The sequence below is a fragment of the Agelaius phoeniceus genome (genome assembly GCF_051311805.1).
Source record: "Agelaius phoeniceus isolate bAgePho1 chromosome W unlocalized genomic scaffold, bAgePho1.hap1 SUPER_W_unloc_1, whole genome shotgun sequence".
NCBI classification, from domain to species: Eukaryota; Metazoa; Chordata; class Aves; order Passeriformes; family Icteridae; genus Agelaius; species Agelaius phoeniceus.
Window position 1 is genome coordinate 2,096,747 of NW_027509866.1, and position 26,007 is coordinate 2,122,753.

The following is a 26,007-nucleotide window of genomic DNA, read 5'->3' on the forward strand; positions in this document are numbered from 1 at the left end:
AGAAGTGAACAAGAGAATCCAGCCTATGGGCCCTGTGCAAACTTCGCTGCCCATGAACTCTGTGATACCAAAAGGACAACCCTGTGCAGTGCTCGACATCAAAGACTGCTTCTTTTCTATTCCCCTGCACGAAGACGACAAGGAGTGTTTCGCCTTCTCCATCGTCTTCCCAAACAGCCAGCGGCCCAACCTACGCTTCCAATGGAGGATGCTTCCACAAGGAATGCTCAACTCCCCAACTATCTGCCAGATCACCATGGACCGAGCGCTAGCACCAGTCCGGCAGAGCAATCCGACTGTAACCATCGTGCAGTACATGGACGACATCCTGATCGCCGCACCATCCACGAGACAAGTGGACCAGCTGGTGTCTACCATCTCCGAGACCTTAAGGACAAGTGGCTTTGAGGTAACGAGTGCAAAAATAAAAAAGGGACCATGCGTGACCTTCCTAGGAGTGAGAATCACAAGCTCCTACATAACTCCTCCCCAGATGAAAATCCGCTGAGACATCAAGACGCTCCACGACATGCAACAGCTGGTAGGGTCCTTACAGTGGCTCCGCAACATCGTCCTGATTCCTCCCGAGGTCATGGACCCTCTGAATGACCTCTTGAAAGGGAAGAACCCATGGGAGCAAAAAACCCTGACACCGGAAGCGGTATGCTCGCTCAACTTCATCGAACGTCAGATGTCAGAGAGCATGCTCACCAGATGGGACTCAAGTGCTCCAGTCGATCTGTATGTCCACTTTACAAAAAAGGGGGGAGTGAGAGCCTTAGCCCAAGGACCCCCCGACAAGGCCCAACCAATACTATGGGTGGTCTTGGGGAAACCGTCGCGTGCCTTTTCCCCGGGAGTCGAGTGCCTCTGCAGCCTCATCATGAAAGGCAGGAAACTCGCCCTAAGACATCTGGGCACCGAACCTTCCAGGATAAGCTTGCCTCTCCGCAAACAGCTCTCTGCGCAGTCAACAACAATATCGGAATATCTAGCCATGGCCCTTACAGGCTTTGGAGGAGAGATTTGCTACGCGGAAAAACCCCCTTGGACTCGGCTGCTCACGGTCATCGATATTGACCTCCCACCAAAAGTACTTGACCAACCACGGGCGGGACCAACCATCTTCACAGACGCATCATCGCAGACCTCCACCGCGGCAGCAGTATGGCAGTCAGGAGAACAGTGGCAATGTGTCAAGGCAACCGACCCCACGCTTTCGGTCCAACAGCTTGAAGCAGCAGCTGTAGTGCTAGCGTGCGGACTGTTCCCAGAAGAACACATTAACATTGTGACTGATTCCATATTTGTGGCCAATCTCTGCCTAGCCATGTCCGGACCAGGTGTGTCAGTGTCCACAGTGGCAACGATGCTGGAGGAAGCACTCTATTCACGGAAAGGCACCATATCAGTCATCCACATCAACAGCCACGACCCGGTCAAAGGATTCTACCAAATAGGCAACGACAAGGCTGACGCTGCCGCAAAGGGCGTATGGACACTGAAAGAAGCTCATCAGTTGCACGAATCCCTTCACATCGGAGCTAAAGCGCTTGCGAAAAGGTGCGGGATTTCTACCGTGGACGCAAAGCACGTCGTCGCTACGTACCCCCACTGCCAGAAGTCGCCACTGTGGTCGAGTGGCGTCAACCCCAGAGGCCTCAAAGCCTCAGAAATATGGCAAACAGACTTTACACAATGCCAGCTGTTGAAACCCCGAGCGTGGCTCGCGGTTACCGTAGATACGTACAGCGGCATGATTGTGGCCACACAGCATCTCAAGACCGATTCCAAAGCGACCATCCAACATTGGCTAACAGCCATGGCATGGCTTGGAGTTCCAAAACAGATCAAAACAGATAACGGCTCAAACTTCATCTCAAAGGTAGTCCAAGCATTCGCCTCGAAATGGAACATCGCCTTGGTGCATGGCATCCCATACAACAGCACTGGGCAAGCCATCGTCGAGAGAGCAAACCAGACTCTGAAAACTAAGCTGGAAGTGCTAGCAAAGGCAGAAGGCTTCACCAATGCCATTCCCCCGGGTGACCAGGCGCGCATGCTGGCAGCTGCGCTGCTAGCATTAAATCAATTCCCTAGGGGGGACGAAATAAACAGTCCTGCTCAGAGACACTGGGCCACTCGGGCACTAGAGGAAGGCCCACGGGTGGTGATCAAAAATGAACTAGGGGAGTAGGAACAGGGTTGGAAATTGGTGCTCACGGGGCGGGGATATGCGGCCGTTAAAAAGGACGGGGACATTAAATGGTGTCCACTCAAATCTATCAAACCAGACCTTCATAGGGAAACTCATGAGAATTGTGAGACTTTGTTTGCAGGACTGGATCATTGGACGTCCCCGAAACTCATATTCCCCACTACTGGGAAAGAGAGAGAGGCCAACGAGCAACCCGACATCTCCTGAGAAGCTCGTGCCATCAAAATTAAAGCAACAACGGTGTTTCTGTGTGATTTTGCTGTTGGGGCTTGTCACCAGAGGGCAAGCCAGCCCAGACTACTACCCTCATCAGCCCTTCAGGTGGGTCATGCAACATCTTACTGGTGACAAGATGCTCAGAGACATCACCACGCCGAACGCCCCGTCCTTTGTGCTTTGCGTCACCGACCTGTTTCCGGGACAACCAAAGGTAGACCCCTATTCTTCACACGCCACACACATGTACCTATCCTACTGGTGCCCAGCCTCAAACCCAGGAAAAGGTTATTGCAATCGCCCAGGGTGGGGATACTGTGGGCACTGGGGCTGTGAAACAATAGTTACAGACGCCAGGCCGTCAGGACCTGGGTGGGACCCACAAGAGCCCGACAGATTCCTACAGTTCACCTGGGCACCCGCAGGCTGCAAAACACCCGTCTTCCTCCAGGGAAGTTTCTATCGAAACCACCATAAAGTCCCCAAATTCCAGAAATGCACTCACTATAACATGACAGTTTTGCAGCCGAATCACCCTAGCTGGGCTGTGGGCAAAGCATGGACAGTAGTCCTTCAAGGGTCAGAAAAGTGGGTGAATGTGCGAATTACCAGACTCCAACCGTCAGCACCCAGAGCAGTTGGGCCCAACAAAATGATCAAAAGCACACAGAAAGGGAGAAACATGACCTACCCCAAAGCCTTGCCCACAAGGGTCACCGATGTCCCGACTGGCGATGAGGAAGCCTTCCAGATAGGCCAATCAGCCAGCTCAGGCTCGAACCCAATCCTTCGCATGTTAGAAGCTACCTTTCTATCCCTGAATGAATCTAACCCTAACATAAGCGATTCCTGCTGGCTTTGCTACGATGTTAAACCCCCCTTTTACGAAGGGGTCGCTTTAGATACCCCCTTCAGCTATTCCACAGCCGATGCCCCTCGCCAGTGCAGATGGGACACACCCCGCAAAGGAATTACCCTGAGTCAAGTCACAGGTCAGGGCAGATGCTTTGGCAATGCAACCCTAGCTAAGCGGAAAGGCAACGTCTGCACCGAAGTAGTTGAGCCCGACAGGAAGAATAATAAGTGGGTAGTCCCATCCGTATCTGGGATGTGGGTTTGCCAGAGATCTGGAGTGAGTCCCTGCGTGTTTCTTGCCAAATTCGGTAACTCTAACGACTTTTGTGTTCAAGTTCTGATCGTCCCTAGGGTCCTGTACCACTCAGACGGAGAGGTGTACCACCTTTTCGAAGAAAACAGCCGGCTCCACAAGAGAGAAATATTAACAGGTATAACTATCGCAATGCTGCTCGGCCTAGGGGCGGCTGGAACGGCAACAGGTGTCTCAGCCCTAGCAACTCAACACCAAGGACTGTCCCAGCTGCAGATGACCATCGATGAGGACCTGCAGAGGATCGAGAAATCCATTTCCTTTCTAGAAAAGTCAGTCTCCTCGCTCTCAGAAGTGGTCCTGCAGAACAGGCGAGGACTGGATCTCCTGTTCATGCAGCAAGGGGGCCTGTGTGCCGCCTTGAAAGAGGAATGCTGTTTCTATGCTGACCACACAGGAGTCGTTAGAGACTCCATGGCAGAACTCCGAAACAGACTGGCTCAGAGACAGAAAGACAGGGAAGCCCAACAGGGCTGGTTCGAATCCTGGTTCAATCGATCACCATGGCTAACCACCCTAATTTCTACCCTAATAGGTCCATTGGCAACGCTGCTTTTAGCTATTACCTTCGGGCCATGCCTGCTGAACAAGCTAGTCTCATTCGTTCAGGCCCGCCTAGAACGGGCTAGCATCCTGTTCGTGGGACAGCAACAATTCCTGTGAATTCAACAGGGAACACTGCCAGTCACGAGAGACTTGCCTGGCAGAAACTTACTCAGGTTTCCCAAGACCCTTTTCCCTAGTCAGATCTCAACCTCCTACCTCATTTCAGTGCCTATGTATAGGACTACCTCGTTCATTTGTAAAAGAGGGGGGGGAAGTGTGGTAGGTAAGGGACAGGTGTTCGGAAGATTTCGGGCTGTGACGGAAAATTACAGGACTCCTTCTGCACCTCTCCCCATAGATAAGGATCACTCTTGGAATGTAGCCAAACAGGTAGCCCCCCTAACCTATGGATGCCAGTAACTTTCCACTCCATACTAACCCTAGAAAGTATAGCCAAACCCCTTTCTGACGTAGAGAAACCCCTTAGTCCATAAATACCCTTGAGACCCCTCAATAAACGCCTTTAACCGTCCACCACATTGGTGTTAGCGTCCGTTGCTGGCCCCGAGGGATCCCAGGAGGGGATCGCCGTGCTGGACTCCGAAACCAGGTCGCCGCTGCCTTCCCAAGAAGGCAACACGCACCTCCTGAGTCATCCCTTTTTGATGTCCTTTAACATACACCACTGCTACTTCCTCTGGTAATTGTAAGGTTTCTGACTCTTCTAAGACAAATTTTTCATTAATCAGTCCCTTTCCCTTTGAATTTAATAACACACTTTCTTCCCAAATTTTTCCAAAGGTATGCGCTACTCCAAAAGTCTATTTTGAGTCTGAATCTATTGTTCCCCTTTTCTGTGCCAATATTTCCAGAGGTTGTTTTAGGGCATACAACTCACACGCTTGGGCTGACCAGTTGGAAGGTAACTTTCTCTTTTCTGTGGCCACCAACCCTTCATGCACTATAGCGTACCCTGATACCCTGTGCCCCTTTATTACCCATGAAGACCCATCAATGTACAATCATTTTCCACCTTGGAGTGGTTGATCTGTTAGGTCCTCTCTTCCTTTAGTTTGATAGTTTATAACCTCTAGGCAATTATGTATTAGTTCCTCACTTGGTTCTCCATACAAAAACTGGGCAGGGTTGAGTTGGTTACTCACAATCAGCTCTAAACCATTATCTCTTAAGATGGCTTCATTCTTTAGCACTTGGGAATCAGTGAGCCATTTCTCAGCCTTTTGGCTCAGGATACTCCTCACGGAGTTTGGGATGTACATCTTCAATTTTCACCCAAATGGTTAATGTTTTGCTTTCTGCTATGAGTAGGGCGGTCACTGCCACAGCCTGAATGCAGGTTGGCCACCTCCGGCTGACAGGGTCTGGCAGTTTTGATAAATAGGCCACTGGTTTCCTGGATCCTCCCCAGTCCTGGGCTAACACTCCATGTGTTATCCCTTTTTCTAGATCCACAAACAGATAGAAGGGTTTGTCTAAGGCAGGAAGACTCTGTGCCAATGCACTGACTAATTTTTGCTTTAAAGCTTCAAACTTCTGTTCATCGTCTTTTTCCCACCTAATCTCTTCTTCTGCTAACTTTTCATACAAGAACTGGATGGCCTGCATGTATCCTTCAATCCATAGCCTACAATATCCCAACAGGCCTAAAAACCTTCTGACTTCCCTCTTAGTTTTTGGCAGTGGGAGTGAAACAATCCCTGTAATTCTCTCAGGGTTCAGCCGCCAGCTCCCTTGACAAATCACATGTCCTTGGTATTTTACTTCTCTCTCTACAAATTGGAGTTTCCCTTTTGATACCTGAAGTCCTTGGTCCCCCAGAAAGTTTAACAACACTATGGTGGATTCCCAAACTTCTTTTTCTTCCTGTCCTGAGAAAAGGAAATAATTTACATATTGGATAATCTTTATCTCAGGTTTGATGGAGAAGAGTTGTGTTACTTCTCCTAGGGTTTGACTGAAGAGGTTGGGGGATTCGGAAAACCCTTGGGGTAATCCAGTCCACTAAAGCTGTTGCTTCCTCCCAGAATCAGGGTCCTCCCATTCAAAAGTAAATATATCCCTACTTTCCCCTGCCAGTGGACATGCCCAAAAAATATCTTTTAGGTGTATGACAATAAACCAGTGGTGTGCTGGGGGGACATTACTCAGTCGTGTTGAGGGGTTAAGCACTACTGGGTACCGATTCACTGCTCTTTTGTTCACTTCTCTCAAATCTTGGACAAGCCTGTAAGTCCCATCTGACTTCTTTACTGGCAATATGGGTGTATTATGGGGGGACATACATGGTTCTAAGGTCCTGTCCTCAAGTAGGTCCTGGATCAGTGGCTGCAGTCCTCGTCTCCCCTCCAGGGAAAGTGGATATTGTCGTACCTGGACTGGAGAGCTGTCATCAATTAATTTTATTACTATAGGTTTCATGTTCAATTTGCCTCAATTTTTTGGTTTTGCCCACACCATCTCATGAATTTTGCCCTCATCCTCTTCCCCTAATTCGAGAAGTTTAACCACCATTTTTCCTTCCTCTGGGAGTACTCGAATGCTTAACTGCACTTGTAAATCTCAGTCTAATAGATTGCATCCTGCTTCTTGAACTAATAGAACATCTCCAATTCCTACATTATTTGCCCCTTCAAACTTTACTTCCTTTATAACTGAGACCTTGCACCCCTCCCCTTTTGCACCTACTACCTGCATGGTATCTTGACCCTTTTTGCACCCCTTTGGGATTCTACAAACACAAGTTCTTTCAGACCCCTTGTCTACTAAGAATTCAAATTCTTCCTCCTGGGGATCTATTTTTAAAGTTATCAAGGGCTCCTGATGGTATTCTGTCCCCAGGAGGTAGAGCCCTTGACACTGCTGATCTACTTCTTTTTGCTCAGTCTCATAGACCCTCAGATCCTTTTCCTTCTGGGGGCAATTCCTTCTAATATTCCCACTCTCTTTAAGTAAAAGCAGACTGGTCCTAAGTTCCCCTGTTTCCCAAACTCTTCTTTTTCTGCCCAGTCCCAAGGAGATGCATCTCCCCTCTATCTTCCCATACTTGGAATCCCCCTCCCTTACCTGGGTTGTTCTTTGCATGCTGGTTCCCTTCCCTAATGGCAGTTGCCATTACCTTGGCTTTTGTCTTGGCCTTCTCTGCATCCCTTTTTACATGCACCTTCTGTGCTTCCCTTAAGAGATCTTCCAACCTCTTTTCTTGCCAACCATTTAACTTTTCTAATTTTCTCCATATATCTGGCCAGGCATGAATGACAAAATTTATCTGTGCAGTAAGATCAGTCCAGTCACTGTGTCAGGGTCAACTCCTGAATATTGCCTTATATTTTTCCTCAGCTTTCTAACCGCTCTGTTGGGGTTTCTTCCCTCTTTTGCTGCTCATTGAAAGCCTTACAGGCATTTTGGTTACATGGAGCTGCTTCTTTGATGACTTTTGTAATCAGTGTTCTCTATTCTTCCATGTCTTGCCTTCCCCCAGTGCTGTTGCGGTCCCTGGTGGGGCGCACTATGGGCATTTTCAGATCCCCAGGAGGTCCTTGCACAGGCTTCCTTTCCCATATCCATATCTCAGCTGCTCGGATCATCTGTCTTTCTTCTGGTGTGAACAACATAATCATTAATGATTGCATCTCTTCCCACATATCAATATTGGGCCCCAGAAATTGATCTAACTGTTCCACTAATCCAGTGAGGTCCTCTAGTAATCCTTTCAATTATTTCTTGAACATTCTCATGTCAGAAGAACTGAGAGGTACAGTTACAAATCCAATTCATTCCCATATCCCCCCAGGGGTTCCTCCCTCAGGGGGTACAGTCCCAATGCTTGGCTCCCATCCTCTGATCTGCTTTCCTCTCTTTGTGCTACCCTGCTCCTGGTGTTCTGGCTAGGCCCATCAGGGGGTAGGGGAGGTGCAGTTGGGACTGCTGGAAGTGGGAGGGGGAACAGGTCTAACGGGTCCCACTCTGTATGTTCTGCTACCTTAAACATGCTCACCTTCGAGGGGGAGGTTTCCCCTTCCCAGCAAGCAGCACAGTCACTCTCCTCCTGATTGAGTGGTTCCTTAGCTCTTACATCATGTTTAATGCTCGGCATATCCATCCTTTGTCTGATCCATATCTCAGCCAGTAGACATGATCTCTCCTGATTTCCCTTCAGGTCCATTCCAATACGCAGTACTGAACCATTTTGCTCTCGTCCTTATCTTTGGTGTTGGGGTCATATTTCCACCGGGCTAGCTTCCTTCCTAGTGGGCTGTCTGGAGGGATGCCCCTTGGTTCCTCTTCAATCTCTGCGTCTTCCTTTGGGGATTCGCTACTCACCCATGATCCCATCATGACCAGTCAATCACAGGTCTGCCCCCAACAGAGCCTGTCTTTCCAAGCACAGGCCCTCCCAACTGAGCCCAGCTCCCTAAGAAGGGAGAGGGAAAGGGGAAAAAAAAGGAAACCTGGAAAGGAGGAAGGAGAAGGAAAGAGAAGAGAGAGAGGAAAAAGGGGAGAGAGGAAGAAAAGGGGAAGAGAGAGAAAAAACTAGAAAAAAGCTTTACCTCTCCTCCGAAAAAAACTCCGTGGTCCAGGGGCTTCCGTCCCCAGCCCACCCTGGCTCGGCAGCTCCGCCCCGACTCGCCATGGCATGTGAAGTGTTACGCTACTACAGGGTAACCCCACCTCAGCAAACCTCTCGGCGGTTGTCCCGTTTCCAGCCCGATCTCAGCTGGCTCCGAGAACCCTGGAGCTGCTTTTGCCCAAGAGCCATCCCCACCGAGCTCGGCCACTGCCAGTGCCACCAGTGCCCGGCTGCTGGCGCTTCCCCCAAAACTGCCGCCGGCTATCGCTGCTCAGCCAGCCTGGGATACCACAGCCCTGGCCGTGCCTCCCCCGACACCACTGCTGGCTCGGTGTGCAAAACCCTACACAAACCCATCTCACGTGTCCCACTGGCCACGGGGGAAAATCCCCGCTTTCCTCTCCACCACGTGTGCTGCCATTCCCTACCAGAATAGCCCAGCGCTGGCTGTGCCTCCCCGAGACCACCACTGGCTCGGTGCCAAAAAACCCTTCTCAAACTTCTCTGTCCTACGTGTCCCGCCGTCCACAGAGGAAAAACACCTCTGCTTTCCTCTTTATAATGATTCCTGCCGTTTCCTCCAACTGCCCAGCATCCTAAAACTCCAGTGGACCAGGACGGGTCTGGTATGGAGTACTGGCTGGAGTTTGCTTTCCTATACTGGAATTACAGAGTAATTATCTGGCTAAAAAATAGTGCTCATCCCTTTTCTCTTTTCTTTATCCAGCCTCCTGCTGTCTCTGAGCTTCAGCCTGCAACCACCGGTGGCCCCAGGAGTATCTGAAGACTCTACCAAATTTATGGCGTGGGTGCACTTCTTTTTGCAAACTCCTAGCACCACCGGGGAGAGGTGTCTATCCCAGGAGAGCCCCCAAAAATTGTGAGAAATAGCTACTCACTTTCCATAGTTTAGGAAGGTTGATTAAACCTTATCAAAAATACAACAGAAGACTGAATAAAGAAAAAAGGTTACGGCGCTATGAGCAAAAGATTTTCGCTGCCATGTGCTCAGCCCCCTCACAATGGAGGTTTTACCCTTTTTAACCCTTTAACCCCTCCCAAAGTTGTGTCCATCAACCTCTTCTTCACTGCCCAGTGGTGGAGATCTCTTCCTCAAATCCTGATTGGAGGTCAGATGTCGCCATAGTGACAAGCCAGCCCTCCCAGATGTCCCAACTCCCATTGTCCCTTGATAACCACGTGAGGGTGTACAACTATAAATCTATAAAACTTTTCTTATATATACATTATATATTATATTATATTATATTATATTATATTATATTATATTATATTATATTATATTATATTATATATACATATACACATTATATTAGTCCATTAAGTGTTAGAGACAATCACCATATTACTCATCTATCACAGACACAAAGGAAGTTCTAATATAAACATTAATCCAAACTTGGCTGAAGGCAGAATTAGACCAGCTCCTGAAGGACAGACCAGCTTTGAACTCCCTGCAGCTCAAAGCACCAAGCGGGTGGCTGGGAGGTGTGTGAGTGACCCAAGAGTGAGGGAAGGGAAATGCAGAGATCCCTGGAAGTGTTTCTGTGCAAACAGGCTGTGGGAAGGGCACTTGCAGACCTGCCCTGGGCCAGCTGTGAGGGTGGATCATCATCCCAACCTGCACTGGGCCATTGCAAGGGACTGTTCCCATGGACACTGCAGGGACCCCACTGCTGGCTTTGGGTGCCATGGCAACCCCCATCAGTTCAGGTTTCCTTGGAAACCAGCCCAAGGAGCCATTTCTGCAGCCAGGTTCCATGGCCCCTTGCCTGCAGAGCTGTTGCTGCCCTGGGCTGCCATGGCAACCCTGAGGACAAAGCGGTGCCGGGGCTGTTCCAGGTACAATTGCAGTGACACTCGCTGGTGCCACCAGGTGCCATGGCAATGGACACAGGGACCCGTTCCTTGGTTTGGTGCCATGGCAACCAATGCCCGGAGCCGTTGTGGTGGTTGGTGGCCATGGAAAGCTGCCCTGGGCCCCTTGCTCAGGGCTGGTGTCAGTGCCCAGGGCCAGAGGGGATCCCTTGCTGGGGGCTGTGCCATGGCCACCTGCCCTGTGCTGCGCTGGCCGCTCGGGCACCAGGAACCAGCAGCCAAGGGCACTGCCAGGGCCAAAGGCCAGGTCAGCCAGACAGAAAGGGGCAGCGCTGGGCACTGTTTCCATGGCAACCGGCACTGGGGGGACACCTGGGTCACCTGGCCTGGCAGTTGCCATGGAAAGCCCTGGCAGGCACTGAGGGCACAGCCCCTGGCACTGAGACACTGCTGGGCCGGGTGCTGAGCACAGCGCTGAGCACGCAGAGATGGTTTTGTTCTTGCTGAGCTGCAGCACAGCCAAGGCCTGTCCTGCCCCTCGTCCAGCCACGCTGGGGAGGGGCTGGGGCTGCGGGGGAGCTGGGCAGGGGACACAGCCAGGACAGGTGACCCCAACTGACCCCGGGCACAGCCCAGACCAGAGCACATCATGCTCAGGGTATGAAGGGGGGAACAAGGAGGAAGGGGGGAATTTTGGAGGGAGGGTTTCTGCCTTCCCAGGTAACACTCAGGCAAGAGGGGACCCTGTTTCTCCAGTGGGCAGGGTCACTACCAAAGACACAGACACCAACTGAAGGAATTGTGGCATTTATATCATGCACAGCTGCAAAGAATTACAAAAGGATAAGCTCAGCAAAGCACATCATCATTAGCAAAGAATTACAAAAGAAGCTCAGCAGTCCATCAGAACTCATCTAACCCCTTGGTGAAACTCTAGAGGTGTTTGTGGCAGACGAAGATTCTGGCTGACTATCAAGGTACAACTTACAGACACCAGTAGTACTTTAGTGACACCGTTCTTCATTCTTTTTTCTCAATCTCATTTGAGTTAGGAACAACAATTCTGTTGTCCATGGAGCTGGCACCATGTTAATTCCAGAATAATGTCCCCCGGCCCTTTGCTGTTCAGCTTTACCATGCTGTCTGTGGCTAACAAGGCCTGGGGGGGCCCTTTCCCCTCTGGCTGGAAGGGGCCGGGTCCCAGTCCCTGAGGGGCACCCGGGCTCCTGGATGCAATTCCTGTGCAAGTCCCTCAGTGTCACAGCAGCCTTCCCATGGAGCCCCGTGGATCAGAGCATTTGCCAAAGGGGCCCTTGGGGCAAACAGGGAGATTTGGTCTGGCAGCATGTGTAAAACAATATCCTGTCAGATCTCCTTGTTCTCACACAGAACACTTGGCTGCAGGGACACATTCCCATTGTTCCTGCCCAGGTTCAGGACTCAGAGTTGTCTTTCCCAGGAGCTGCTCCTTCAGCTGCCTCGGGAGGGCCATTTGGCCTCCGGACCCACACTCGGGCTCCATTTTTAGGGCTGCTGGATCCAAACCCTTTATCTCCACAAACGGTGGTGATTGCAGGTGGATCTCCTTTTTTCACAATCCTTCTTAACATTGCAATATTGATAATTGTGCTACCCTGTCATGGGGTTGACTAATCCAATCCTGGTCACTATTGTTTAACACAATTCCTTTAATTTCTCCTGGATATCTGCATCAATTCCTCCTGCCATGACATGAACACTTTGCAAGGCCAAGCTCGAGTGAGCAGTTACCAAAGCAAAGTGTCCTGGAGGAATCTGAATTCCTGTTTCAGTGTTGATAGCTCTCATTTGCTTTGAATTTATCCAAACTAATTCCAGTGCATGAAGGCCCAGCCCTGCAGCCTCTGGGCTGGCCCTGCCAGGGGCCATCACAGCCAGAACAATTTCCCAGGCAGCCCAAGTCTCACTGCCCATGGTTGGATTTGCAAATTGGGGGCAGCCGTGCACAGCCAGGGGGTTTCCATTTCCCCATGGGCCATTGTTAAGGGCATGGGGCACATCTGGGAGATGGGTTCTCCATGGGCAAAGGTTCCCATCTCCTCATTTTTTCAACTGCTCTTTTAACAACCCCTTCACCCTTTCAACCAATCCTGCAGCTTGTGGATTGTCTGGTATATGAAAAACCCTGCAGGCTTAATCACTGAATTTTTCACAGCAACAGACAAAGCACTCTGCATCACAGTATCAGCAAACCCTGGGGAAACAGCCAATTTCCTCCCTTCCTCCTTTTTTCACTGTATACAGTCTCACAAAGTTGACCACTGACATTAGGGTCCTGGCCAATCCTGTTCTGTAGGGTATTTAGTGTTACATCCCTGAGCAGCCAAAGCTACCAAATTAGTATTGTCAGCACTACTTCACATTATTATAATTTTATACGTAGATATACATATTGATATAGATCGACAGACCTAGACATACATATAAAAATATATCAAAATATATATATGAGGATCTTATTATACTATAAATACATATATAGTTATTTATTATTTTGATATTTCACTTGCACAAATGCATCTGAGCTCAAGATAAAAACCTTCTTCTCTTGCTCCATGTGGGAGCATTCCAACAATAATTGTTCCTTCTGAAGCTGCTGTTTCCAATGGACTCTTAACACATTCATCTTTGTCTGCCCAAACCCACAATGTCTTTTCCATGTGCAATTTTTGGATGCATTTGAAGCCATCCAGGGGTTCAGCCTCTTTTACCCGACTGCCCCACTGCTCCCACGGGGCTCCGACCTCAGCCCACTCCAGAGCCAGGGAACTCCAGGGAAGGGCTTCCCCTCTGGGAATTTCTGATGGCACTGATTCCTCACATTTACACTGAACAAGTGACATTTTGTTGGGATCTGGCCAGACTGGGCCAGTTTTGTTTTACCAGTGGGCAGGGTCAGCACCAAAGACACAGACTCCAACTGAAGGAATCAGTGTCATTTCCTGCAGCTCAAAGCAGCAAAGAATCACAACAGGAGCAGCTCAGCAATGCACCCAACCATCCCCACCAAAGATTGCCTGCAGTGATGGAGAAAGATCCAGCCCCAGTTACCCTCAGCCTTTACCATCCCCCAGACCCACACAGCAGCTGGGGAAGCTGTCACAGCCAAGGGCTGCAGAGCCACTCCTGGGCACTGGCAATTCCTGCAGGTGCCTCCAGCCACAGCTGAGGCTCCAACCCCGCTGGGAGAGGGCCCAGCTCTGACAGTGCTGAATGGACAAACTGACAGCACTGCTAGTGTGGCAACATCTGCTTTCATCCTCCTCTTGGGTCCCTCCCAAAGCCTGGCCAGGGCCCCAGGAGGAACCAAGGGAGGTGACTTTGACCATTCAGCCCCAAACAAGGCCAGATGTCAGATTTCATGGCCTTGTCTGGCTTCTAAATACACAAAGGTCAACACATGTTTCACTAATGAGTGGCTACATTTATCACAGTGCTAATGACCATGCATTTTCATCAGGGAGCAGATACAAAGATAACCTTTGGTTGGAAGGTGCATCCAGAGGCCACCTTTGGCTCAGGGCCTGCTGTTCAGGCCTCACTCAGGGCTGCTGTCCAGGCCTTGGCACTTCAGGGACGTGCTTTAGTGCTGGGCTTGGCACTGCTGGGTGAGCGGCTGCACTGGGTGAGCTCAGAGGGCTTTTCCAAGAGAAAGGATTCTGTGATTCCATGATTCCATCCACTGCATTCAGCTGGGTCCATGTTAGCAGCATTCATTTGCTCAGAAAGTCTCCTCTTACCCAGCTCCTGTGGCCTGAGGCTTCAGCTCCTTCAGCTCCTGGTGCTGAGCTGCTCATGCTGAACGAGACGACTCGGAGAGAAGAACACAGTCCATGCAATTCCTTCTGGGACACGGAGAGGGGAGGCTGTGCAAACAGGAGCATTGTTTGCTGTGGCCTCCTCTCTGCCCTTCACGCCTTTCAGCGCTTGGAACCAGCCAAGAGCTTTCTCCAAGAGTGCAATGGAGTAGCTGTTCCTGCTCCTGGCTCTGGCTCTCTCCAGTCTCTGCCCTTGCCTGCTTCTGTCCCTCGTGCTGTGCCCTCTGTTCCCCCAGGGCTGGCTGGCTGCTGCCCAGGACTGTGGCACTGGCACAGATCCAGTGCTCCAGAGCCTCCTTTCTGTGCCCTTGGAGCTGCCTGGGCACAGCAGCCTTTTCCATCTGCAAGCTCCCCATGGACAGGGAGTGCCCAGCTCCGTTCCTTGCACAGCCTCCAGGAGCCCAGGGCTGCCATCTCAAGTCCCTGCTGGCACTGGGGGCTCCCAGGTGCCTCAGGCTGCTGTGACACCGCTGCACACGGGAGGGAACAGGGGCAGGGCTGTGCTGAAAGTCAGCTCCATCTGCTGCTGCTGCTGCTGCTGCTGCTGCTGCTGTGGGGTCATTTGTGCAGCCCTGGCCCAGAGTCAGGGATCACATCCTGCCAGTCTCTTCCAGCCCTGGCTGCTCAGAGGTTGGGCCCTGGAGCCTCAGGTGGGCAAAGGCAGCTGCTCCTGGTCCCTCTGTGTGCCCGTGTTCAGCAGTGCTGCTCCATCAGTCTGTGCCCAGCAACGGGGAAAAGCCTCAGCCCTGCAGGGCCAGGAGCTGCCGGGCTCTGCCTGAGCAGCTCAGCCAGCAGGAAGGAAGGGAGCTGCTCCACACAGGAACCAGGAGCAGAGGACATTCCTTTGATAGGACATGTTTTCTATTTAAAGGAAGAAAAAAGAAAAAGGGAAAAAAATAGGTAAATTGTAAAAGATAAGAATAAAATCCAAGTGTTAGTGAAAAAACATAACATAATGTTAGTGAAAATAACAAAACATAAATGCAAAGTTACATTCTTTGCATTAAGAGGTAAATGATCTTTTGAAAAAGAGAACTCAGTTATTTACATTGTAAATGTGCTGATGCCATGGATCCATCTTACTGACCTCAGCAGCCTTTTAAAAGATTTTGGGCTTTGTTTCCAACATTGGTATTTTAAACTGTGGTCGAAGCAAGAGGAAATTGCTTTGTGCCCTTCCAGCTGCAAGCAGGACTGGGAATGGAAACTTTGTCAAACCCCAAATCCTTTAGAAGATGCCCTTCCTTCTCAGCCTGGAAATGAGCTGCACATTCCCTTTGAAACTGTCAGGGGTTTCTTAAAGACACAAAGTCCCACTTAGGGCTGTTTGCTCTGGTTTGGCAGTGCAGAAGGGCAATTCTCCATCCACCAGCTCCAGACTGCACTGCCTCAGGAGCACGGCCCACTCACCAGCTTTGGCCCACTCGTGGCACTGCTAGAGGAGGAAGAAAGTGCAACTGCACAATTCCAGCCAACCAAGAAGGAAGACTGGGACAGACAGAACATCCTGGGGAGATGGAGGCGTTAAGCTGGGACTGTGGAGAGTTTGGGTCCTTGCCAATTGGATGTGTGTCCCCAGCTGCAATCTCTGGGCCTGCAGCAGAGTCTCACTCAGCTGCCAAAGCAGAAAGCTCAGGCGCTGTGCTCGCAATGGGCTCGTCTGATGCAAAGCTGTCAGAGCAATGTGAGGGCAGAGCCAGCCCAGCTGGGCCCAGGGCTGAGCCCAGCAGAGCCCTGGCAGAGCCCAGAGCAGCCTCAGCAGCCGCAGAGCCCGGCTGCAAGGAGAGAAAGCAGAAACCGCCCCTCAGCTGAGGGCTCCTGTGCCCTTGTGCCAAGGCCTGCGGGGCCCAGGCCGTGCTGGCTGTGCCCAGAGCTGTGCCCAGAGCTGCCCATCCCTGCTGCCTTTGGCAGCAGAGCAGGAGGGCAGGACATGTGCCCAGCCTGCAGCCAGCCACAGCACATCCAGCCCTCAGCAGCTGCCCAGAGCCAAAAAGCAGCTGGGCAGCGACTGAAGAATTCATTGCATCTGCCCCAGCAAAGGGGGAACCTTTGGTGCCCGGCCAGGCCGTGCCAGGCCCAGATCTGGGAGCATCCCCCTGCCTGTGGACTCACCTGCAAATTGGGCCTGGAGCCTGGCTTTGAAGAAGGTGCCAGAATCCAAGTCCATCATCTTCAGCTGGCCAGGCCGAGGAAGAGATTGTCACCCTTGAGGTTGTCCTTGGTGTCTCCAGCAGCAGCCCTACCTGGTACAGCTTCTCCAGGGGCTCCTTCTCCTTCCCTGGGGCCAGACCAGGCTGTCAGGGCTCTGCCCAGGGCCCCAGCCATCCATGAACCAGACAAACCAAACCAGGGGGAATGGTGGCCACCAGTGCTTGCCACACCAGGTCTCCAGCTCAGCTCCAGCCCAAGAGCTGCGTGTTCCCTTCTGCTGACCCCTGCTCAGAGCTACAGGCAGCACAAAACCAGCCTGGTTTGCTTTGCCACTGAGTGCCAAGAGATGTATGCAGCTGGTACCTGCCAGGCCCTGGATCCAACTGTGCACATGGATCTCTCCCATCTTCTAGGGCAGAGGAACACCCTGCACCCAAGGATGACAGAAAAGCTCTTCTAAGGATGGCCTGTCTGAGGGTTGCATGGACAAACACCTCTTAATGATATCCTGGCACTCTGGGGAGAGAAACCAGAAATCACCAGTCAGCTGGAGAAGTTGTCCCCCTGTTCCCGTGCCCAGGCCATGCTGGGTGTGCCCAGAGCTGGGCCTAAACTTCCCCATGGATGCTCTGTTTGGAGGAGAGCAGGAGAGCAGGACCTGTGCCACCTCCTCAGCAGCTGCCAGAGCGGGATGCCCACGAGCCCGCTGCTGTCTCCCAGCACTGGGATTCCCCCCGTGCCCAGAGATGAGGATCCACCTTGAGAGAGCCATCGTGGGAACAAGATCCGCCCCCGGATGATCTCCTGGCCCCTCCTGAACGGGTGCTTGCCCATGACCAGGTGGCACAGCAGGAGGCCCAGGGACCAGATCGTCGCTGCCTCGCCGTGGTAGCGTTGGTGCTGGATCCACTCTGGTGGGCTGTAGGACAGGGTTCCTGTGGAACACAGACACAGCTCAGCAGGGGGATGCTGCTGCTCCCAGAGCCCGGCCCCAGCATCCCTGGCCGTGTGGGGGCTGCCCCAGAGGCACATGGGGTGAGCGCTGCCCTCTCACCAGCACCTGGGACTTGTGTACAAACTCGGGGCTGGAAAAGAAGCCACAGGTGCTGGAAGAGGGCAGCAGAAACCCTGGGAAGGCCCAACCATGACACACAAAGGAGAAACCCACCCACTGGTGGAGAAAACCCACTCCCCTCCCCACCTGCATGGCCCCCAAAAATGTTAATAAGCCAAGGCAAACAAGGGGAGCGGAGCAGTCCAAGCCCTTCCTCGCCTGCACACCAAACCATCCAGGGCACGGGGTCAGACCCCCCTCTCTGCTACCCCCATGGGGGTTTGTGTCGGGCTGGCTGCCCCAGCTCCAGCCCCAGCCCAGGCCACAGTGGGTGCTGAAGGCTGTCGGCAGGGCTGGCAGCTGGCCCCCCTCACACCCCACCCAAATCAACTCGGCTCCAGCATCAATCCCATCCCAGCTGCAATAGGGGGAAGCCCCGGTGCTGCACCCAGGCTGGGCCATGAGATGCCCAGGAGCATCCCCTGGAGGGCTCACCTGCAAACTGGGTGTAGGCTGTGTCTTGGAGGAAGGCGCCACAGCCAAAGTCGATGAGTTTCAGCTGCCCGCTGGCCAGGTCGAGCAGGATGTTCTCGGGCTTGATGTCCCTGTGCAGGACCCCGCAGGCGGTGCAGTGCCGCACGGCCTCCAGCACCTGGCGGAACAGCGCCCGCGCCTCCTCCCCCGGCAGGAACCCCCGCTCCGCCAGGAAAGCCGAGAGCTCCTGGCACCGCTCCGGACGCTCCAGCACCAGCACGAAGCTGTCGGGGAGCTCGAGCCACTCCAGGAGCTGAATGACAGCGGCACAGCCACGGGACACCTTGGCCAGCAGCACGATCTCCAGCGGCGCGCTGCTGCCGTCGGGCTGCGGGAGGAGCGCGGTGCCGTCAGTGGGGCTGAGGCCGTGCCGGGGCTCTGGGAGCCCTCAGCCAGCCCGGGATGCTCTGCACGCCCCGCTCAGCCCACGCCCGCTCTCCCCGCAGGGCTCCGGCGGCTCCCACCGTGCCGGGCCCCGGCTCCTCGCCGCCCGGCCCGGCCCGGCTGCTGCCGCTGGCTCCGCTCACTCACCAGCTCGCCCCAGTGCCGGATGCGATCCCGCGGCACGCGTTTGATGGCCACCTGCGAGCGAGGGAGAGCAGCGGGTGAGCTCGGCGCCCTGCCCGCCGCGCTCCGACCTTCTCCTCCTTGTCCGCCTTCTCCTCCTCCTCCTCCCCCTCCGCCCGCCGCTGGCCCCGCCGCTCACCGGGGCGCCGTCCGAGAGCCGCGTGGCCGCGAAGACGCTGCCGAAGCCGCCGCGCCCCAGCAGCGAACCCAGGCGGTACCGCTCCTGCAGGGCCTCGTGCGCCTTCCCTGCGGGCGAGACGCGGCTGTCAGCGCTCGGCCCGGGGCCAGCAACGGCCCCCGGGCGCCCCCCGAGCGGCCCGGGCCGGGCATCCCCACCCGCCCCGGGCCCCGGCGGCTCGGGGCCGGCGGCCGCGCTGCCGAGCGGCGGAGCTCGGGCCGGGGAAGCCGCAGCGGAGGCGGCGGGAGCGGCCGCCCCGCCTGTGTCCTCCGCGGGCCCCGGGAGGAGCCGGGGCCGGGGCCGGGGACGGGGTCGGGGCCGGGGCCGAGGCCGGGATCTGGACGGGACTTCACGTCGGGTCCGGGGCCGGGCTCGGGCCAGGCGGAGCCGAAGGGCGGCGATGCCGCTCCCGCACCAGGCACTGACGCCCGCCCAGCAGCGCCACCGCCAGTACGGCCAGAGCCGGGCGGAGGCGAGAGCGCGGCGGGACGGGCGGGGCCGGGCACGGGGCAGCCCCGCCCGGGGCCGGGGGCGGGCCGGGGGCATGGCCCGGCCCGGCAGGGGAGAGGGAGGCGGGGAGAGGAGAGGGACGCCGGGCAAGGGACCCCGAGAGAAGGGTGCCCGACCGCGGGAAAGGGAGAAAAAGAAAAACAAAAACAGAAAGAAAAAGAGAAGGAATGTTGAAGCGTCTTTGCTTTTGCTGCCGCTGCTGCTGCCGCCGCTGCCGCCGCTGCAACTGAAGCACCGGGGCCGTTCGTCCCCGTGTCCGTTCCCCGCTCGCCCCACGAGCCCCACGTTCGAGCCCCGCGCGCCCCGGGCACAGCCCCTGAGTCTGTCCAAACACGGCAACTTTGCAGCGGTGAGCCCAGATGCAGAGCCCTGACTCCTGCATACTGGCACAGCAATCCCCTCGCTTGCTGCTCTGCATTGTCCTGGCTGAGGCTCAAACACTGTCGGGCCACCTTCCCTTGCTGTAGGATTCCTACCTGACCCAAGCACTGCACTTACATCTCCAGTGTTGCCTTCCAGTAAAACCAGGGGAAGGAAAATGTGTGTGGCTCATGGTATTTTTGAGTGTCTAAAAATCACTAAGTCACTGATCTTGGAGGTGCGGTGCATCTGGAATTCCTGGGATGGAGAAGTAGTGCAACATGGAAAAGGGGAGCATAGAAATAAATAGAGGAAAAGATCTTGGATTGTTTCTTTCATTTTCATTTCCCTTATGGAAAGCTGTTTCAGTTTTCCAGGAATCTTCTCCTGTCTCTCTTCCCAAGAATGTCTCATGGAGAACAAGGTCAAGCTTCTGTCCCAAGATTTGCCAGCAGGAAATTATGCCACTGGTGAAATTTTCATGATGACTGTTTGTGCTGGCTTAGGGCAAATTTGGGGAGGAAACCTCCAAAAGGGGTCTGTTTTGCAGAGATAGCCAAAAACTCCACAACTTTGTGTAAGTTGTAAACCCGGCATATTTATTATTACAGCGCGGGATGCATGCAGAGATTACTCTCCTTAAAAGGCATGCGTACCTCTGGGAACTTCAGGTCCCTTTTTATCCTCCTCTCAAATACATATCCATACAATTTCACAATAGGTTCATACATATTCATTTTTACAAATTTCGCGTGACATTTGCCACTAGTTCTTCTTTATCAGAAAGAATTCTTAGGTCAGGTTGACCTGCTTTCACAGCAGTCTCTCTGTGTCTCTTTATCACCCTCTGTCCCGTCCCCCCCTTATCTCTGTCCTTCACTGAATCAGTTTCCCTGAGCCTAGGCTTTGCAGTCAGGCTACATAGCTATGTTTTCTAACCACAGACTCAAAGATGTACATTTCACCTAAATCAAAATGGATTTCTACTCTGGAGAATTTCTACTCTGTCTCAGAAGCACTCCTCCCTCTGTCCCTCACACGCTGGCCCTGCCTGGCGTTCCTCATCCCTTTCCCCACAGCTCTCCTGCCCTTCCCCTCTGCTAGAAGGCGGACAAAGCTGCCTTGGACAGCAAAGTGATTGCAGCCAGTGTGAAGAGAACATGGAGGAGCTGGATGAGAGGATGCAGGAGTTGCAGAGCCAGATTTCAGGCCAGGAGCAGCACTGGAACAGTACCCAGCAGCAGTTCAGCAATGCAATTGAAGACAAGGTGAGGGGTACCTCGTCCCCACCACGAGGAACTGGCACCTTTGGGACTTGAGAGCCTGAGGCAGCATCCCTCTGAGGATCCCCCTCCAGGCTTTTCCCTGGAGAGCTCCACATCACATCCTGGAGCAGCTGGCTGAGGCTGTGCACCTGTTCACAGCTGGATCGCCTGGAGCTGAAGACTTTCCGTAAACACCGGGAGGACTCCTGGAACAGGAACATGGAGGAACTCGAGGATAGGCTGTTGTGTGAAAATGCTGCTGGGATTAAGAAGTGAGTGCAATGGAGATTCTGATGGCTTTGGGGACAGCGATGGCAACTGCTCCTGCCAGGCAGGGCTGTCACACACCATGCCCTGAGCTGGGTCGTGCCCTGCCCTCCTGGCCGTGCACACGGGGGAGCTTTGGTGCCAGAGAGGGGCTGAAAGCGCAGCAGGGGCTGCTTGGGATGGTGGCATGGGTGCCTGTGCCCTTCACCTGGCATCAGCCAGCACCTTGGGGATGGGGAGAAACAGGCTCAAGAGCCCACGGTTCACCCTGCAATGGCCGTGCCCCTGTGCAGTGAGCTGCCCAGCAGCTGGCTGCTGCAGGGAGCTGCTGCCTGTGTGCTGCAGGGCTGTGGCCCCAGGAGCTCAGCCAGCCCTCTTCCCTCACCCTCCTTAGGCAGCTGCCAGTCCCTTTCTCGTGCCTGTCCTGTGACCGCATGCTCAGCGTGCAGGTTCCTGGCCAGTGAGTAGCACCAGTGCCTCGGGGGCAGCGGGGCTGGCATGGGGGGAGATGGGTGCCAGCAGTGACCCGCTGTGCTGGCACAGGGGGACAGTGTCTGCTTGGGAGGGGCTGATGTGGGGAGCCCCCTCTGCAGCCCTGCCCATCAGCAGGGGCTGTGGGGGCTCATCCCAAGGGCTACAGGCAGCGGGATGCCATGGGCTACAATCCCATGGCTTTGGGGGGGCTGCCTCCAACAGGAACAGGTTCTTTGTCCCCTGTCACACCCCTGTGACTCCTGCCCTCCCCAGGTACCCCGAGACACTCCCGTATTTGCAGCCCATGCCCCCCAGCAAGGAGCCACCGCCCAGCCAAAGGTGAGGGCCCTGAGGACACATCCCCAGCGCCTGGGGTGCAGAGCAGCCCTGACACAGCAAGGAGGGCTCTGCACCTGGGCTGGGGCAGAGCAGCCTGGGGGGACGGGGCAGGGCAGGGGAGCAGAGGGCAGCTGTGGAGGGCCAGTGCTTGCCCCAGGGCTGGGGGCTTTTGCATTCCTTGCCTTGCACTGCCCTATCTGGCCCATCTCTCTGTCCCAAGGCTGCTGAAAGCACATCTGATGAGCTGCGTCTGTTTGCAGTCTGAGCTCAGGCTTGGAGGGCTGTTGGGGAAGATGAAACAGGAAAGCCTTATAAATATGATTGCCCGGCAAAAGATTTTGAGAATATGGAAACTATAAGCGAGATTGAAATGAAAGCAAGCTTCGAGATCCCTTAGTTACTGAACAACGGGAAAACAATGGTGTGGCCGGCTGAAAGTAATCCCCTTTTGATGAAACAAGACCCTCTGCTTGCAGGCAGGTCCAAGGGTCCCAGCAGACCCTGCCAGCTTGGCAGAAGGGGTCCAAAGAGGAGTTTTTAGGGTTCAAAATGTAGCACAGTATGGTAATGTAGTGATTCTTATAGGCTGTATGGAAATGCTATAGGATTTGTATGTTGTACTAGATTGGTTAAGTGAGAATCAGAATATTCAACACAGAAGATGATTTATTGTATTGTAATGGGAACTTGGCTCTTACTTTTCTATGCTCTTAGCTCTTAGCTCTTAGCTCTTACTCTTACCTCTTGTCTCTTAGCTCTTGCCTTTTATCCTCATACCCCTTTTACTCTCTTATGCTTTTACTCTCTTACCCTCTCGTCCTCTCTACCCCTCTCTTCTCTCAGGCCTGCTCTGAGCTGCAGCTGGCAGCTCCAAGCAGGGCCCTGCACCCACGCCCTTTGCAATAAACCGTCCATGACCTGGCTTCAGAGATCTCTCGTCTCCATTCGTCCTGACCGTGCTACCCCCGTCAATCCTACAGATGGGGATTGGGTGCCTCCTGTGAAAGGAGTTCCCAAAACCAATCCCTGCAGCTGGGACAGCCCAGCTCCTGCCAGCTGGTGTCCTGTGCACAGGGACCTGCCTGGTGCCATGGCCAGCACACGTGGCCATGGGGACAGAGCCAGCAGATGCAGCCTGGTGGGATGGGCTTGGGGCTCCTGCAGCAGGTGGACAGGAGCTGGCAGGGACATGTACCTGCAGGCAGCACTGCCAGTGCCCTCCCTGGCACAGCAGGGTGATGCCCTGCATGCCACAGGGCTGGGCACTGAGTGTCCTCTGCCCCATCCCACAGGAGGCCGCTGGTCCGTGCCAGTGTCCCCGAGTGCTGCAGAGCTCTGGGGACCATCAGAGCAGCAGCTCCACCATGCAGAAAATCAAGGCTTCCCCACATACAAGTGCACAGCTGCAGCGTCTCCTGGTACACAACAAGGTAGGTGTGATGAAGGTGGGGACACAGAATGGTGACTGAGGCTTGATGGCATTGCTGACTGTCCAGGGGGAATCTGTGCCTTCAGTCTCCAGAGAGACCTGAGTTGGATTATTGGGGTGTGCTGGATTGGGCCCTGCATTGCAGCCAGCTGCCCTCTCCTCCTCAGCCCAGTGTGACCCTGCTGCACGGTGATGGACACATCTCGAGGGGCCGTAATGACCAGCATCGTACGGCGATCAGGACACAGGATGCCTCAGGTGTGGCCCTGTCAGGGCAAGGGGGACAATGATGACAGGGGCTGATTATCTGCAGGGTGCCAGCTGGGGGATGAGCAGGGCTCTGTGTACAGAGCTGGGTAATGTGGCGTGGGTATTTTGTGTCTGGGGTAAGAAGGAAGGGGCAGAATGGAGCAGGAGGACTGGCACATGGGGCAACTGAGCTTGGAGCTGGAGTAACGTGGGAGAATGGCCATGCCCAGTGTGGGACAAGAGCTTGAGTCCTGGTGCGCTGGGGCCAGCACCTGTGGCGGCTCACCCTTGCCCTTCACGCCCAGGCCCTGCCGCCTCAGGAGAGCACGGCCAGGCACAGCTCCTCGACAGGTCTCATGGGCCCCAGGGCTCGAGCAGCCTCTGCAGCCCCGCCAGACATCAACAGCCCCTGGCCAGCTGGAAAGGACTCAGCGCCCAATGCTCGACCTGGGACATCTTGTCCAAAGCGAGAAACGCCTGTGACAATTGTCATAAGGAACTTGACTTTTTACTTGTATATAGTTATTAAGTTAGTTGTATATAGTTATTAGGTTAATAAAACCTGTTAAAATTATAGGCAGAGCCTTGTCTCCCAGCCTGTCTCTCTCCGGGCTCCCTGGTGCTCCTTCAGCCCCTTCCCCCCTGCTGTGGCTCTGCCCCCGGGCTGAGCAGATCGAGCCCCGGGCTGGGTCCTGAGGCCGCTGCTGCTGCCGCGGCGCCTGCGGGGCAGCCCTGAGGCTCCGGGCCGGCTGTGGGAGCAGGAGCGGCGCTGCAGAGCCCGCGGCCCTCACGGGCTGCGAGGGCACGGGCAGATGGCCGTGGGGCCCGGCTGGCACTGCCGGCGCTGCTGCTCTCGGCTGCCGCCTGCAATCCTTACAGGCAGCCCTTAGGCCGGCTCAGGAGCCGCTCGGAGCTGTGCCCGAGGGCTGGCCCCGAGCCCCGGCCCCCAAGGGCACTTGTCCCTTCATCTCTGCACTGCCACATTCCGAGCTCATTTGTCAGCTTCCTCCTGCCCTTCCTTTCTGCGGGGCAGCGTTAGGGGCTGGCCCAGCGGCTTTCCTCCCGCACGGCTGCAGCCCCTTGCCCACAGCTCCCTGGCGGGAGCCAGAGCTGCTTTGCAGCCGGGCACCCCCGCCGTGTCCCGCAGCCCGGGCCGGCTCCTGCCCGCTGCCGGTGAGGCCCCGCGGCTGGGCCCGGCCATCCCGGGCCAGAGCAGCTCCCTGCCCGGGGGAACACAGGGGGACACGGGGGGATGTGAAATACAAAGCTGTGTGTCGTGTCAGGTACACACAGGCAATGTGTGTATTTGTGATTGCGATATGTGTGGAGACCGACAATGGGACAGTTGTGAATTCTAGTAATAACTGAGGAAAGTAAAGCATGGAAGAAGTCCTTTGAACCCATCTTTTGTTTGCAATTAACCTTGGCTGATTTAGGAGCATTGGCATTAAAGCATTAAAATTATTGCTTTTTGCTTGTAGTTAATCCTTAAAGAGTTCTGCAATAATAACCTTTTGAAGTATAATTTTAGAACATTGCTTGTATCCTTGAAACTATAGCTTTGGAATATATATAAAGGAAACATGCTTATCTCATGCCTTAATAAAGCAGAGAAAAACAGCTTGAGAAAGGAAGATGAACATCACCTCAAGGATTTATGGTTTCAACCAAGGGAAGCTGGACATCACTGTTGTTAGATTTATAGTCTTTGCAATCAAAACATGGACCCACATCTGGAGAGCTGGACCTCACCAGATGGGATTCGTCTTTCTTCTTTTGGAAACCGGACTACCACCATCTGGGGATACTCCTTTTGGGATACATCCTGAGAAAAGCTAAATCACAATAGTACATAGAATTGTGACGTAAAAATTGGGAATAGAAACTGCTGATGAGTAAGAATTGGAATAGAAACTGCTGAGAAAGCTGATGAGTACCCCTATAAATACCTGTGAGCCTCAACTATCGGTGTGCAGTTGGAGGGAAAACTTCCCCCCCTGTACCCAGCGCTGTATTGCTCATACTTTACCAAATAAATTAATAAATTGATTGCTGCTTGAATATTGGCCTAGTCAAGCTTCTTATTTATACCATCCATAACTGTAAAAGGAAAACTTCCTGCTGAACTGAACAAGACTAGAGGGAAATCAAGGCAGGTCTATGGTATGTCAGGACTTGCTGCATCCTAATGAGCCTGT

General features: G+C 53.9%; 1 protein-coding gene and 1 long non-coding RNA gene across 2 annotated transcripts in view; one reads left to right on the forward strand and one right to left on the reverse strand.

Annotated features, from left to right (window-relative positions):
• Positions 1–26,007, forward strand: part of LOC143692506 (uncharacterized) — a 194,254-nt gene that overhangs the window by 53,944 nt on the left and 114,303 nt on the right. The window lies entirely within an intron of this gene.
• LOC143692377 (serine/threonine-protein kinase pim-1-like) lies at positions 16,993–20,436 on the reverse strand. The gene is made up of 6 exons (XM_077172612.1): positions 20,421–20,436; positions 18,878–18,984; positions 18,703–18,753; positions 18,133–18,499; positions 17,342–17,518; positions 16,993–17,099 (listed from the first exon to the last, which is right to left on the reverse strand). The coding sequence occupies exons 1-6, from the start codon at positions 20,434–20,436 to the stop codon at positions 16,993–16,995; spliced, it is 825 nt and encodes a 274-aa protein (XP_077028727.1).

Excerpts from the sequence above, each read along its gene's own strand:
- LOC143692377 (XM_077172612.1), bottom strand. Across the intron at positions 18,754-18,877 it reads GGCTCTCGGACGGCGCCCCG|GTGGCCATCAAACGCGTGCC; the intron begins GTGAGCGGCGGG and ends CCTCGCTCGCAG. Across the intron at positions 17,100-17,341 it reads CCCACGATGGCTCTCTCAAG|AGTGCCAGGATATCATTAAG; the intron begins GTGGATCCTCAT and ends TTCTCTCCCCAG.